General features: G+C 37.2%; 1 protein-coding gene across 1 annotated transcript in view; it reads left to right on the top strand.

Annotated features, from left to right (window-relative positions):
* The window catches only part of LOC102590581 (cationic amino acid transporter 9, chloroplastic), a 23452-nt gene extending 8318 nt beyond the window's left edge, over nt 1-15134 (top strand). The window contains exons 2-8 of the mRNA XM_006359524.2: nt 1580-1989; nt 7492-7668; nt 7789-8013; nt 8099-8275; nt 9295-9531; nt 14509-14598; nt 14700-15134. Coding sequence (XP_006359586.1) covers nt 1580-1989; nt 7492-7668; nt 7789-8013; nt 8099-8275; nt 9295-9531; nt 14509-14598; nt 14700-14843 — 1460 coding nt within the window. The 3' untranslated portion in view covers nt 14844-15134. The remainder of the gene's footprint in view (nt 1-1579; nt 1990-7491; nt 7669-7788; nt 8014-8098; nt 8276-9294; nt 9532-14508; nt 14599-14699) is intronic.
* The last annotated feature ends 216 nt before the right edge of the window (nt 15135-15350 follow it).

Genomic DNA, 15350 nt, shown 5'->3' with positions numbered 1-15350 from the left:
AATAGGATTGTATAAACCTATTCATATTCTAACAATTAGGTTCAAAGGTCCCTAAGCACATTACTTCTAAAAACTTCATACCATCTAAGAGTGAGGTTTTGAGTGCTTAGAAGATCTTTGAAGAAGAGAAGAATTGTCGGATTGGAAAATAAACACCGACGACTCCGACTATATCACTAACAATGGCTGGAGGTATGTCGATCCAAACTATTTCCGCTGCGCTATTGCTCTGTAATTTCTATCATGTATTTGTTCTCTCTTTCGATTTGTTTTCTGTAATCAAGATGAGATTTACATTTATGACATAAAAGTTGCTAGTAAAAACTTTACTACTCCTGCCGTCTCATTTTATGGGATGGTTTTTGCTTGGGCACACCAACTTGTGAGTAAGAAAGAAAGATTTTTGAAAGTTGTGATTTGTAATAGCCAATAGACATTAATGTGGTTATAAATCATCTCCTTTATTTAAAATGAAAAGTTTAAAGTTGAATTATTTTTAGATATAGAAAAGTGTCGGTCTTTTGAGACAAACTAAAAGAGAAAGAGTGTCACATAAAATGGGACAAAAGGTACTACTATCTAGCTTGAGTAAGCATATCTTTAGTTAAGCTTCTTCAATGAAATAGAAGCACATCACGTCACTTGTATCTTTTCCATTTCAAGTATGCATATATTATTATAGTACAACAACTATGCCTCAATTCCAAGTTCGAGTCGAGTATTTGAATTCTCAGGCTATGTCATTCCATTTAAGCTCATGTTAGACCCAACTACTACTGCTACTACAACAACTATACATCAATTCCAAGTAAGTTCGAGTTGAGTATATGAATGCTCAGACTGTCGTTCCATTTAAGTTCAACTTAAACTCATATTAAATAATACGTAAGGCTAAGAATTTTATCAGAAACAAAGCAGCACGAAAATTGTGCTTGTGAAAGAGCTTTACAGTTCGTGCAATGCACTAATGTTGATTATGTCAACAACGTCTTGTAAAAAGATCTGATTACTCCAAAAATTAAGAAACGAAAAGATCTATTCTCAAGGCTAATTACATTTTCTTTTTGTCTTAATAAAATCCTAAGGTTACTTCCTTTCCATAGTGTTCACCATATGACAGATGCAATTAAGTTCCAAAAGTTGGTTGCCTTTTTACAGAGTCCTTTCCAGCTCCTGCTTTGCAAAAAATCCAGGGAGTTTTTTGGCATTATCCAGGCAGTTCCATAATGTTGAAAACATGGTCCAAATTTGATGAGTGACTTTGCAATGAACCTATTACTGATAGTCCATATATTAGGACTACTACTGCTAACTATAATAATGATAGTAAGTACTAGGTGTTTTTACATTTTCCATTGGCATGTAAATCTTAGATAGGGCTAAAAGGACTCCTAAAAGCACAAGATTTATGGTAAACGTACCAACATCACTAAAATACAGTCCTAACTAATAGGTATCACCTATATAGATCTGTTTCTTCCATTTTGTGCTATTTTCTTCCATTTTGTGCTATTTTCTTCCATTGTATGCATGTGTTATTAATTTTTCATTAATGAGGGTTTATTTTTTTCTAGTACAGGAGTCACTGTCAGCTTCATAATTGCAGGAGGATCTTGCGTGCTCAATGCTCTCTGTTATGCTGAGTTAGCTTCACGCTTTCCAGCCGTTGTTGGGGGAGCATACTTATATGCGTATACAGCTTTCAACGAGATTATTGCTTTCCTTGTATTTTCACAGTTGATGCTTGATTATCATATTGGTGCAGCTAGCATAGCTCGCAGTTTAGCAAGTTATGTGATTACTGCACTAGAGCTCATTCCCTTCCTCAATAACAACATCCCAAGTTGGGTTGGACATGGCAGTGAAGAAATATATGGAGCATTTTCTTTTAATTTATTAGCTCCAATTCTCCTAGTGCTTCTGACAATTGTTCTATGTCGAGGTGTTGGAGAATCTTCAATATTAAATTCAGTGATGACAGTGACTAAGGTGATCTTTCCATCTACTCTTTGTCCTTTGTTATTTTTCATAATAGGTGAGCTTGTTCTTCTTGGTGATTGAATATCATTTAGGGTAAAAGGTCCTTCTGATATCGAAGTGTAACTCCTTAAGTTAGTGTAAACATTGCGAATGCAAGTTCAGAAATTAGTTAACTTAAGGTAAGGAGATTTAAGTTCTCCCATAATCTGAAGAAGAGGACAGCTACATATATCTGCTAGTGTTTTATATATAGATGCTTAGAAAAAGATGTGGATCACTTCTTATTACACTGCGAAGTGACTACATGCCTGTGGTGGGTTATTTTGAACTAGTTCAGTGTGTAGCTCAGTGATGCTGTGTTCAACTGAATGATGAGTTGCATAGTTGGTCCTGTAGAAGAAGGAAAAGGAAACACAGGGCATGGGATGTTACCCCGCTGGCCATCATGTGGGTCCTATGGAAAGGAAGAAATAGGAAAGCTTTTGAGGGGATGAAAAATGATTGTTTATAAAAAAGAAATAGCTTTTATTGTAAGATAGTTTTTACTGCCCCGATAAAGTTTATCTCTGTATAGAAGGTTGTGTATCATTTGTAGAGGGCCATGTTTTTGTATAGGTCCTCTACCTTTATGTATACAGTTTGTATACAAGGGTTTTTCTCAGATTAATAAATTGTTTATCTTATCTAGATTTTTTTTGAATTCCACTACAATCAGATAATCTGCTGTCATATAGGAGGAAATGTCATCAGCACTGATACTCTATGTTTCAGTTGTGGTTCTAATTTGTTGAGTCTTAGAGTAGCAATCAATTTACTTCTTATATTAGGAAGAGAACTGTAGTATACTCGGCCACTTGAAAATATGATTTTGGAATGGGAGAGAGGGGAATGGGGAATCTGATAGTAAGAAGAGTGTGCAGTCTTAAATAATCAAGAGTGATAGGAAGCCAGTCAACATTGATTTTCTGTCACGACCCAAGACTACCCCTAGTCGTAACACGGTGCTTAGAGCCGCAAGTGACCCCAAGCTAACCCACGGTCTGGCATGACACTAAGATTTATTTAACTATCCACTGAAGGTAACTGATGCGGAAGCTGAATCTAAATAGTTTAATAAATCCAAAATGCTATATGGAACATCTGAATAAAACATAAGGTGGAGCTACTATTTGAATGTCTGAAAGCCTCTACTAAGATGAGTTGCTGGGACAATCCCCTAGCTAATTCTAACTGTCTGAATATTGAAAGATATAAACAACTGAAATAAAACACAAGGGTTGTCCTTGCAAGTTGAGGACTCACCAAAGTGCTACTGAGCTAGTTGGAAGTCGTACTAATCGCGACCTGAATGCTGAATGTCCAAACCTATATTATCAAATAATATAGTGTAGAGAGTATGCTGTCAGTATTTTGAATGACTAAACTGAACCTGCTAAATCTTAAAGACTGAGCTGATGTACATGAACAGTTGCAATGACCATGTAAACAACATGCAATTGATAAGTGCTGAATTGAAACAACTGAATACATGGTCATGCAATATCTAAATGACTGGACTGTGGGAGATACTAAAGTCGACATATAACCATGTGAGCTAGACATGGAGTTCGATGCATAATTCCCATAAAAAAAGGCCCAATACACCTCGCCAAGGTATAGAGGCTGATTTGATCTGGCATGGTACCACTAAGCTGATAATATGTGCCTACAGGGGCTACATAGACCTATGGTGGCACTTGAATCTGGGACTTAGGGGTTGCTACTAAAGGTCTCAGCTAACGTTGACAGTGAGTTTCATCCCAAAAATCCGCTCGGTGCTAAGTGACTCTCCCAACTGAGTTTATGCCGATAATACTGAATAGCTCCTGAATACTGAATACATGATACTGAAATTGTAGACACTTTAACCGAAAACATCTCATGCATTTTAACTGAAAAAATTGAGTATGAGCTGATAATGAGAACTTCTATATTTTGATTGAAACATGCAAATTTCAAAGACACATTGCATTTTGAGGGTTCATAAAAATATAGTTTAACAAGCATATTGAAATTCATGGGAAAAAACATATATTGATAGGCTGGTAACGAAGAAAAACTGAATTACTTCAAAATTCGTACATTCATAAGAACCTTAAAATTCTATAAAATTAATTATCTGAAAATATATTGGGTTTTCTTAGGACACAATGGGTGAAAGGATACTCATCGATGAATTCCCACATATCTGGAAGGAAAACACTAGCTTGAAACCTTGAACTGAAGCTTTAAGATGAAGAACCCTAGTTCTTACTTTATAGGAACCTTGAGCGTACTAATGATGATTTCTGGGTGTTAGGCGTGAATGGGGAGGGTTAGGTCGACTAAATTCTCCTTAATTCCACTTAGAATAGGCTAAAATGACATAGTATAGGGATTAAAAGAGTGGGAAAATATCAAAATTGCCCTGGAAGAAAAACTGCCGGCAAGCTCCATGAGGGCCTTCCACGGTCCGTGGATTGATTTACGGGCCGTAGATCCCTTCCGTAGAAGTCAAGTTAAAAGTTGAGTCTCTGAAGTTCCATCTACGAGATCCATCTAGGGTTCGTAGTTCCATCCATAGTTTGTAGAATCCATCAAAATACCAATCTCAGAAGTTCAATTCATGAGACCAGTCTAGAACTCGTAGTTCCATCTATGGTTCGTAGACTGAGTCCGTAAATGCTAGGCAGTAGAAACAGTAGCCAAGTTTTCCTGCACATCATTCCACGAGACTAATCCACGGTCCGTAGTTTGACCCACGACCCATGGTTTTAACTCGTGAATACTCAAGTTGAAAACCAAGCCTCTGAAGTTGATCTATGAGCTTCATCTACAGTTCGTGGTTCCAATTATGGCCCGTAGATGTTGTCCGTAAATCTCAAAATTCTGGAAACTCTAATTTCTTATATCCTCATGATCTGTTAGATACGGTCTGATCTGGTCTTAGAATTTCTGAGGTGTTACATTTTCCAAAAGATCCTTCTTGACAAGTATGTAGTTTAAAATAATTGGACTAGATGTGTCTGATACTCTCTGATGTCGATAAACATAAATGATTTCAAATGTGAGTATAAGAATAAGTATGTAATTCCTCGTCAATTGTCCATCTATTCATGGTTTTCTTTTTTCTTTTAGGATGTGACACTAAAAATAGGACAAGAAAAATGGTGAGGGAGAAAGTTGAAGGGAGAGATTATAATGAGGAAAATGGAGAATTAGAGGAAGGCATGAGGAAGAAATGAGAAAAGGGACAAGAGTGAAATTTTAGAGCTACGACAGGAAATGAGAAAGGGGAAAAGACAGAAATCAAGTCCTATCTGATTTAAGTACATATACCTATAGCTTGAGTTTAACAAGTTAGAACTCTTCCCACAATTAAAATCATCTCAAATAGAAAAGCAAATAAAAATCAAACCAAATTGAAGTGATAATGATAGGATATAATTTTTTTAATCTAAAAGATGCCAACATAATTTTAAAGTTTGATAAGATAAAATGGAAATATTATTATTAGAACAGGAATAGGTATACACAATCCTACTTAGAATAGGAATAGAGATAGAAATAGTATGTAGTATCCTGCTTGGAAAAGGATTATAATGTAGTGTCCTAGTAGGAAAAAGAGTCTAACTTAGTGTCTATAAATAGGGTTTCAATGTAATAATGTAGACACACAATTCAATAATATTCTTTGCCCATATTTCTCGTATGGTATCAAAGCATCTACGATCTTGGTAGAGAATCAAAGAGCTTCTGCTGTCAGCGGGTGGCTATTACCCATATATGCTGCTCGTCTGGCCAACGACTATGTTAGCAAAAGTTGGGTCACCGTGTGTCATTTCAATGACTATTTTCTCATATCTAATTTGCGTAACACCGTGCATCTTTTCGGTGGCTACTTTCTCATATTTAATTTGCGTAGTACCGTGCAATTTTTCGGACTACTTTCTCATAACTGATTTGTGTGGCACCGTGCATCATTCTGGTGACTACTTTCTCACTTTTTATTTGTGTAGCATCATGCCATCGTTCTGGTGACTACTTTCTCATATCCGATTTGTGTAGCACCGTGCCATTTTTTCGGTGACCACTTTTTCATATCCGATTTATGTAGCATCATGCTATCTTTCCGGTGACTACTTTTTTATTTGTGTAGGGTCGTGCCATCATTCCAACCCTACCCATGTAATTTCTCTTTTTCTGTAGGGTCGTTCGTCAATCCGACCCTACCTATATAATTTCTATTTTTCAGTTGGGTCGTGCCATCATTCTGACCTTACCCATATAATTTTATTTCTCAGATTGTGACCACTTTCAACCATCAAATCTAGTAATCTGGCATATGAGCATGTTTCAGTCAGTTTTACGGTGACTTTATTGTTTAAGATCTACTCATCCCTTGATTTCGAGATGATCCATATATCTTATATCAGATTTCGAGCACTTCCTTTTTCAGATTTGCTTTTGCAAAAAAAAAAGTGATCTCAAGGAAGAAGTCTATACGGGGCAACCACCTGGTTTTGTTGTTTAGATGGAGTCTGGTAGCCTTGTATGTCGATTGTGTTAGTCACTCTAGGGTCTGAAATAGTCTTTTCAAACTTGGCTTGGGAAGTTCAACACTATAATTCAGGAATTTATCACTCTGTGTTTTATCGACATTATGCATCAAATCCAGTATTTCATGAGGAGACCAAGCACATTGAGATTGACTGACATTATGCATCGAATCCAGTATTTCATGAGATGACTAAGCACATTGAGATTGACTGTCAATTTTGTGAAGTCGAGTGATCAACTTGCAGATATCTCACCAAGACCCTCATCGGTTCTCGTATTAATTATATTTGTGACAAGCTAAGTACATATGATTTGTATGCACTAGCTTGAGGGCGAGCGTTAGAATAGGAATAGGTATACACAATCCTACTTAAAATAGGAATAGGAATCGTAATAGTATATAATATCCTACTTGGAAAATGAATGTAGTGTCCTAGTAGGAAAATGAGTCTAATTTAGTGTCTATAAATAGGGTTTCAATGTAATAATGTAGACACACAATTCAATAATATTCTTTTTCAATATTTTTCACAATCATAAACATAAAGGTAAAAGTTTTCTTTACAGTTTAAAACATCTTTTCTTAAAAAAACATGAAGGTTACAGTAATCTGAAAATATGGGGAGAAACTAAAGAATTGGCAGTAGCTTGTCTTTTTCTACTGAAAAGCTCCGAATATCTGTTATGAGTTACATCAGTAGCAGGTCTCCCAAAATCCCAGAACTGTATAATAGATTTTAAGTAGGAGATGTTTCATTTGTCATTTATCAGGCCATTCACGTGTGCTTGCAGTGTGGACTTCCTTAACAAGGAATGCTGTTGTCATAATATTATTTTCCTTTGTTTTGAACACAATAGTTGAATGATTCATTCTTTTAGGATTGTCATAAAAATGACATGCTGATCTCTGATTGAGAGACAATTTCTCTGCAGGTAGTCATTGTTATTTTTATCATCATTGTTGGAGTTTTTGAGGTTGATGTTTCAAATTGGAGTCCGTTTGCTCCTAATGGATTTGAATCTGTACTGACTGGAGCAACTGTAGTATTCTTTGCGTATGTTGGGTTTGATGCAGTTGCTAATTCTGCGGAAGAGTCTAAAAGCCCACAAGTAAGACTGATTGATATGATTCCCTTTTCGCGACCTGTCTTTTAACAAGTATCTAGTGATTTTGATCATTCCCTTTTTTCTGTACTTACTGATATGTTTGATGATGAACCCGGTTACCAGAGAGATTTGCCATTGGGCATAATCGGGAGCCTGCTTATTTGTATTGCATTATATGTTGGAGTCTGCTTGGTGCTCACTGGGATGCTTCCATACAAGTCACTTGGGGGGGATGCTCCCCTGGCTGATGCTTTTACATCAAAGGGCTTGCAATATGTGTCTGTATTGATCAGCATTGGTGCTATTGCTGGACTTACTACCACTCTCCTGGTTGGGCTTTATGTACAGGTATACTGCTTTTATGTCAAGATGCTGATGTCATTAAACAAGCTAAGAATTTGGTCCATAAGAGTTGAATTTTCTTTATGAGCAGTCCCGTCTATATCTTGGCCTTGGAAGAGACGGTTTGTTACCATCACTGTTTGGTGAAGTACATCAAACGCGACACACTCCTGTTCATTCACAAATTTGGGTTGGAATTGTTGCCAGTGTCTTAGCAGGATGTTTTAATGTGCACATTCTCTCGCACATTCTCTCAGTAGGAACCCTGGTATATTCTTTTTCTTTCTTCTGCATGTTTTTTACTGGAGCTCCTCATGTGTATGTTAAATGACTATATGGGTTGAGGTGAATGAATCATATAGTGATTACTAAGTTTATACTTAACAAGAGTCTCATTCCCAAAAATATGTTTTGGCACTCTTGCTCACAGTTCTTTCGGAAAGGAAATGCGCAAGAATATACATCCTTTACTCAAGAGGGTGCTATGATAAATGAATAGAGTATCTTTACATATTAAATAAGAGAAAGCAAAAGCATAAAAAAGGTGAGAAGGTTCCTTGGACTTTTGGAAAGAAGCAAGAAACACACATTATGAAAAAAACACCAAAATATAACATCACAGTACACTAAAATAAATAGGAAATCATCGTAAATTTGATAACTATGCTAACTCAGAACAGGTCTCAGGTTTGCATCACTTTTTCTAAAACTGCTATAAATCAGTCACAAAGATCAAAGCCACCAAGACAGATTGGAAGAAGACCAAAATATAGCATCACGCACTAAAATAAATAAGAAATCATCGTAAATTTGACAACTATGCTAACTCAGAACAGTCTCAGGTTTGCATCACTTTTTCTAAAACTCTATAAATCAGTCACAAAAATTAAAGCACCTAGACAGATTGGAAGAAGACCTTGTTTCTGGGTCAATTCTTGTAACGAGATCTCATTCAACTTCCAAATTTTAGTGGCTATGTTTTCTTTTCCTTCTTGTCAATGGTAAAAAGAAGAAGAAAAGTGACGGAGCACTTGCTTTCCCTACCTCATCTGTTAAAATAAGGCACCATTGTGTCACATTAAATGATCTCTCTAAGTGATGCACCAATGACTTTCAAATCTGTGTGCTGCATGGAGAGAGGGGAGAGAAAACTTACACTTGATTTTAGAAGAAAAAAGATAGTTCTATTAATAGATGGTTAGCATGGCCTGTTTCTTGAATGTCTACATACTATATCTGGCTAATATAAGATTTCGTATAACTTATGTGGATGCTGGTCTGTTTCAGACAGGATATTCTGTTGTTTCAGCATGTGTTGTGACTCTTCGCTGGAAGGATAAGACAGCCTGTCAGGTGTTTGGCAAGTCTATTTCTAGCAGGGCAGAAGGTCTCATATGCCTCATTACAGTTGTCTGTTGCGGGTTTGCTGCTGGAGTGTTTTACCGTTTTGGAGCTTCATTTATATTCTTGATCATAGCTGTAATTATTGCAATCTTCGCAGCTGCTGCTCTTCATTTCCGTCAAGTAAGTTGTTCCAGTCTTTTGCATTGAGAATCCTTAGACCATATACCAGGGCGTTTACTTGCACCGGTAATTAAGGTATCCTTAAAGCAAGAAAACTGAAAGTGAACATTTTATGGCAACATGAAATTATTCTCTGACGCAGATATCTTAGGATCTAATTTGTCACACCCCAAGGCTACCCCCGAGACGCGGACACGGGACCTAGGATCACAAGTGACCCTAAGCTAACTCTGCTGGCGTAATCATGAGCATACTAAAGATAAACTGAAAACAAAACTGTGCGGAAGCTATCATCATGAATAAAATGAAAAGATGGGGAATACCCATATACTATAACTGAGATGAATGAAAACTGATGAGTTTAATACAAAGAAGATATTAACTCAATTCTAAGCTGAATCTAACTATGTCTGAAATAAGCCTCTAAACTAACTAGAAATGTTGGGACATGCCCCAACTAGATCTAGCAAAATTGAAACTAAAGGACTAAAAGTATTGAAAAGTTTGTCACGCCCCGAGACTACCCCCGAGACGCGTACACGGGACCTAGGATCACAAGTGACCCTAAGCTAACTCTGCTGGCGTAATCATGAGCATACTAAAGATAAACTGAAAACAAAAGTGTGCGGAAGCTATCATCATGAATAAAATGAAAAGATGGGGAATACCCATATACTATAACTGAGATGAATGAAAACTGATGAGTTTAATACAAAGAAGATATTAACTCAATTCTAAGCTGAATCTAACTATGTCTGAAATAAGCCTCTAAACTAACTAGAAATGTTGGGACATGCCCCAACTAGATCTAGCAAAATTGAAACTAAAGGACTAAAAGTATTGAAAAGATAAACATGTCACTGGTCCTCGAAGAATGAGGACTCACCACTGATGCTGCTGAACTGACGATCGGGAACCAATCTAAGTGTGATCTGGATGTTGAGAACCTGAACCTACATCACGAGAAGATATAGCACAGAGTATGCGTCAGTACTTGAAAGGTACTGAGCATGCATGATAGAATAAAGCTGAAATAACATATAACTGAATAAAGCAAATAAGCAATGATATAATCAGAACATGATATAGATGCTGAAATACTGAACATGACTAATCTGAATGTAATGACCAAGTTATAACATGCTGAAATTGAATACTGAAACGTGGTCAATGCAATGGAGTCTGACTGAACTGTGGGAGCTACTAATAACCGATAATAAAACCACATGAGCTAAATGTGGAGTCCGATGTATACGCTCCATCGAGAGGACCCAATATACCCTGCCAGAGGTATAGAGGCATGCTGGCGTGATCACTAAAATGATGCCCACGGAGGGGACTTACAACCTACGTGGCTAGTAGTTCTGGGACTATTTGGGTATGCTGAACCCTAGTCCAACTCGGTATTATGCTACTTCCAATGGATTGAGTAATTTACACATTATGACTAAATTTCTGTAAGTTACTGGATAGCTCAAACTGAACATGCAAACTGAGGATGCAACAATTAAATTGATATTGATGCATTAATAACTAAGACATGTATAACTGAATAACTGAAATATCTGACCTAGCATGTGTAATTCAAGAACTAAAGAAATACATAGCTAGGGTTCTGGAATTCATGCAATAAACTAAATATTAACGTACTAATCTGATTTGGATCATTCTAACAGCTAAGAACCCAACAATTCTAACATTCAAGAAACCCTAGGTCTAGTCATAATAAGGGAATCAAGAAACTGACTTAAAACTAGGGACCTAATGGGTGAAAGGAACCACTAGTGAAATCTCACATACCTGGTGATGAATTTCACGGAGAAATCCTTTGATTTTTGGGCTGGAACTGAAGAAAACTTGTTGTGTTCTTGGAGTTAGGGCTGGTCGACTTTTACTCCTCTCTGGCTTCTAATTTTCTAAGTTTTGATTAATGATTTGACTTAGGTAAGTTCTAGTTAGGTTTCTAGGCTTAAACTGACTAAAACCTCATAATTTAGGGTCTAAACGACGTAGCTTAGGGGTCCAACGAAATAGGAAAAGACCAAAAGACCCCTGACTTAACTGCTGTCGGAGTGACGGACGGACGGGACCTACGGGCCATAGGTCAACCTATGGTCCGTAGATTGGGGTTGTAGGTCAAGTCTGCTTGACAGGGCTTCACTAAAACGAACATAACTTTTTACTCGGAGGTCGAATTTTAGCAAACTCGGTGGCGTTGGAAAGAGGATTCAATTATCTATCATATAGTAGGTCATGGGACACCTAATTCCTTTTGTGCTAAGAGTGATGACCATTTGAAGTTGATCCAATCAGCAATTTCCCCCTAACTGGCTGCTGACCTTCACCAATGATCAGACCTATGGACCGTGGATTGAACGACGGTCCGTCGTCCGCGTCAGAGGCTGGGTAAAGGGGGCCTCGATCCACGGACACAGACCACGGACCGTGGTTGGGCCTACGGACCGTGGATCGAGACTTAGCCAATTTTCTGAGCTGGGTTTGGGGAGGGGTTGCAGTGGTGAACCACGGACCCACAGCACGGGCCGTGGGTCAGACCACGGTCCGTGGGTGGCGACCGTAGGTTGCACCTGCAACTTCTAAAAATCTGAAATCTGGTCTGCTTTCAGATACGGGGTGTTACATAATTAGTGGAAAGTTAGACATATACTCTGGATTAATTCTTGGCTAAAAGTCCAAATTTTACTGCATGCTGCTTTTTATGATTTGGACCAACAATGATTTTTAAATGGATAAAATAAAATATTTTGGATTCAATCTTTCGTTAAAAAATCGCCATGTAAAACCTTTTTGCTAAACTTGCAGTTAAGCCGCAAAAAGCTTTTTGCTAAACTTGCAATTACGCAGTAAAACCTTTTTTTGTCTATTGGATCCAGCAATGTTCAACTGCTGATGTCTGATCAGTAAATACATGTTGGTCCTCTATAAACGTATGCTTAATATGTGTGGTGGGAGAGGAATATGACTTTTGAGGATGTAAGTCCAAGCTATTCTTTCTCAATCTGTTTGACGGAGCACTTTAGCTTATCCAGCAAGATCTTAAATTTGTGAAATTTTGAATAGCTAAAAAGTTGGTTATCTCGTAACCAATATTTTCACAGCTACCGTGTTCTTTTTATGGCGTTTTAAATTTTTATGCTCAACTTGTGTTTCTAAAATTTTGCTTGTTTAAAGAAAATGCACATCAAGTTCCCCTCCAGAGTGTCAAAGTTACTTTAAAACAGGCTATCTCACCAAATTCAAATCATTATAAAATTCCCTGGAAAAACAGAATTGGAAGGAAATGGAAATGTATATGATTAAGCTCTCAGAAATGGGAGATGTAGATGCTTTGTATGCATCACAAATAGGGATGTCAGTGGGGCGGAGTGGGTTAAGTCTTCCCCTGCTAAACTTTTCCTCTGCCCTACCCCGTTTAGTTGTCTGCCCTGCTTAAATTCAGCTCCACCCTGCCTCGTTTAGCCCCTATTTACATATTCTTTGTTTTCCTTGCCTAAAATTAAATTTCTTTTGATTTATAATCATTTTGACATCATCTTCAAAAAAATTTTGCTTCAGTAATTTTCTAATTTGTTATTTGTTCTCGGAGAGGTAGTGGTAAGGTTTGCGTACACTCTACCATCCCCAGACCCAACTTTGTGGGATTTCACTGGGTTTGTTGTTGTTGTTGATTATTTTATGATGGTACTTTTATAAAGTTAATACATTTTGATTATGTAAAAATTCTCACATGGATTATTTTACTAAATGAGTCTGTTTTATTTTAGCTTCTTTTTTTAAAAATAAAATAAAATTGGGGATAAGGGGAAGAGGGGGGAAATGGAGGAGGGGTTACTAGATGGGGAATCAAACCCTCACCAACAAGGTGAATGTTTAGGTAGTCAACCAACTAATTGTACTCGTAACTTAATGTGTGATGTAGAACATAATTAGTTACCATTCCCCCCCTCCCCCCCAAAAAAAATCCTAACTTTTAGCTATGTTTGTAGCTGCAATTGCAAAAAAGTAACATAAAACAACTGAAGAAGCATGAGCCATAGTTCCCGTGCTGCTAATGTTAAATGCGTAGATTATCCAATAGCAACCATTGACATCTAAATTTTAGCCAAGAAATCTGGTGACTTGCCATTTTAGATTGCAAACTATACTTTCCTTACCATCCACTTTGCCATCTAGAATGAACTCATGACTGAAACCATAATAACATCCTTTTAAGATTACTTTAGTGTACTTTCAGTATCACTTAAAATTAATACATCATCGGAATGAGGCTGAACTACCCATGTGCTGTGGTGTTGTCATTCAGTAACTTGGAAGCCATTTATGTTACTCTATCCCTGCCCTTCCACCTTCCCTTCCCCGTTTAATTTTTGAAAATAAATTTTTTGACCTGCCCCGTCCTTCCCTGTTTAAGCATCGCCTCGCCCCGCCCCAGTTGCCATCCCTAATCACAAACTTGTAAGGAACAGTGAAGGTAGGACTTTTTTTTTTTTTTTTGATAACTGAGAAATCCGTCTGTGACCCGCCCTTTGGACCAATCACAGCCTTCTAAACTCGGTGGATAATGGGCCCGCCCCTCTACCCTTCTCCACTTAAATACCGGGCTTCGCTTTGCATGGTGTGGGGCTTGAACCTGCGACCTAAGCCACAAATCCTCCACCTTTTGCCACTTGAGCTAGGCCTTGGGGGCGGTAGGACTTAGGTCACTAAGTTTTATCTATTTTAGGGTCCAATAGTAAAATGACATTGCAACCCTCATACATACATCATATTGGGAAGAACAAAAAGAACCACTTAAGCCCATCAATAGAAAATATTTACCTATATGCATTGTTTTCCAAATTTAGGTTATATTTTGTCAAACAGAATATAGCATTGTTTCTAAATTTCAGGTTATATTTTTCCAAACAGTATATAGCATTGTTTTCTAAATTTCAGGTTCTCCTTTGTTCTTCACAGGTTTATACTAGTACACCAGGATTTTCTTGCCCAGGAGTCCCCATTCTGCCTACTGTTTGCATCTTCATCAATATATTTCTCTTTGCCCAGGTTTGTTTACAATGCTTCATCCATTTCAAATACAAATCATCGGATACAATAAGCTAAAAAGATTGGAACCAGAGTCATTTTTCCATTTCCTTTTCTTGCAGTTGCATTATGAAGCATGGGTGAGATTTGTTGTTCTCAGCATTGTTACAGTTGGAATTTATGCAGTATATGGGCAATATCATGCCAATCCTCTAAGTTCAAACACATTAATCATTTACCAAAAGGCACCTACAGAAGCTGATTAATGAAACCTCTTAATGGTTTTTAATGAACCTAGATTATAATTTTATCAACTGTAAGTATCTTGACGCTATTCTTTCCCATTCAAGCCACACACAATTGTATTCATCGAGAGTTGTTGTACCATGGTGCGTATATATGTAAAATTATTTTGTAATCTTACAACTTAGTGTTGTAGTAGGAAATCCTGGTGCTGTTTTGAATAACTACACTGTAATTGTACAACACCATTTCCCTGGTGGATTTCAATGGAACTTTGTTGTTTACTGATAAAAAAGTACACGTGATCTTATTGACATGGGACAATCACAACTTTGTAGACTCATATATAACTTGCTTATGGTTTTCGTATCACATTTCTAGATCAACAGCAACAGTTTTCTGGATTAGTTGCAGATTTTGAGGACCATGGTCAGGGAGTTAGCTTACTTAGGCCCGTTTGGCCATCTAATTTAGATTCCAATTTGAAGTTTTGATTTGAAATTCGTGTTTGTTTATGACATTTGAACAAA

This window comes from Solanum tuberosum, unplaced genomic scaffold (genome assembly GCF_000226075.1).
Source record: "Solanum tuberosum cultivar DM 1-3 516 R44 unplaced genomic scaffold, SolTub_3.0 scf00289, whole genome shotgun sequence".
Classification (NCBI taxonomy): Eukaryota; Viridiplantae; Streptophyta; class Magnoliopsida; order Solanales; family Solanaceae; genus Solanum; species Solanum tuberosum.
The sequence above is the reverse complement of the archived record's forward strand: the minus strand, read 5'-3'. Positions and strand labels throughout refer to the sequence as shown.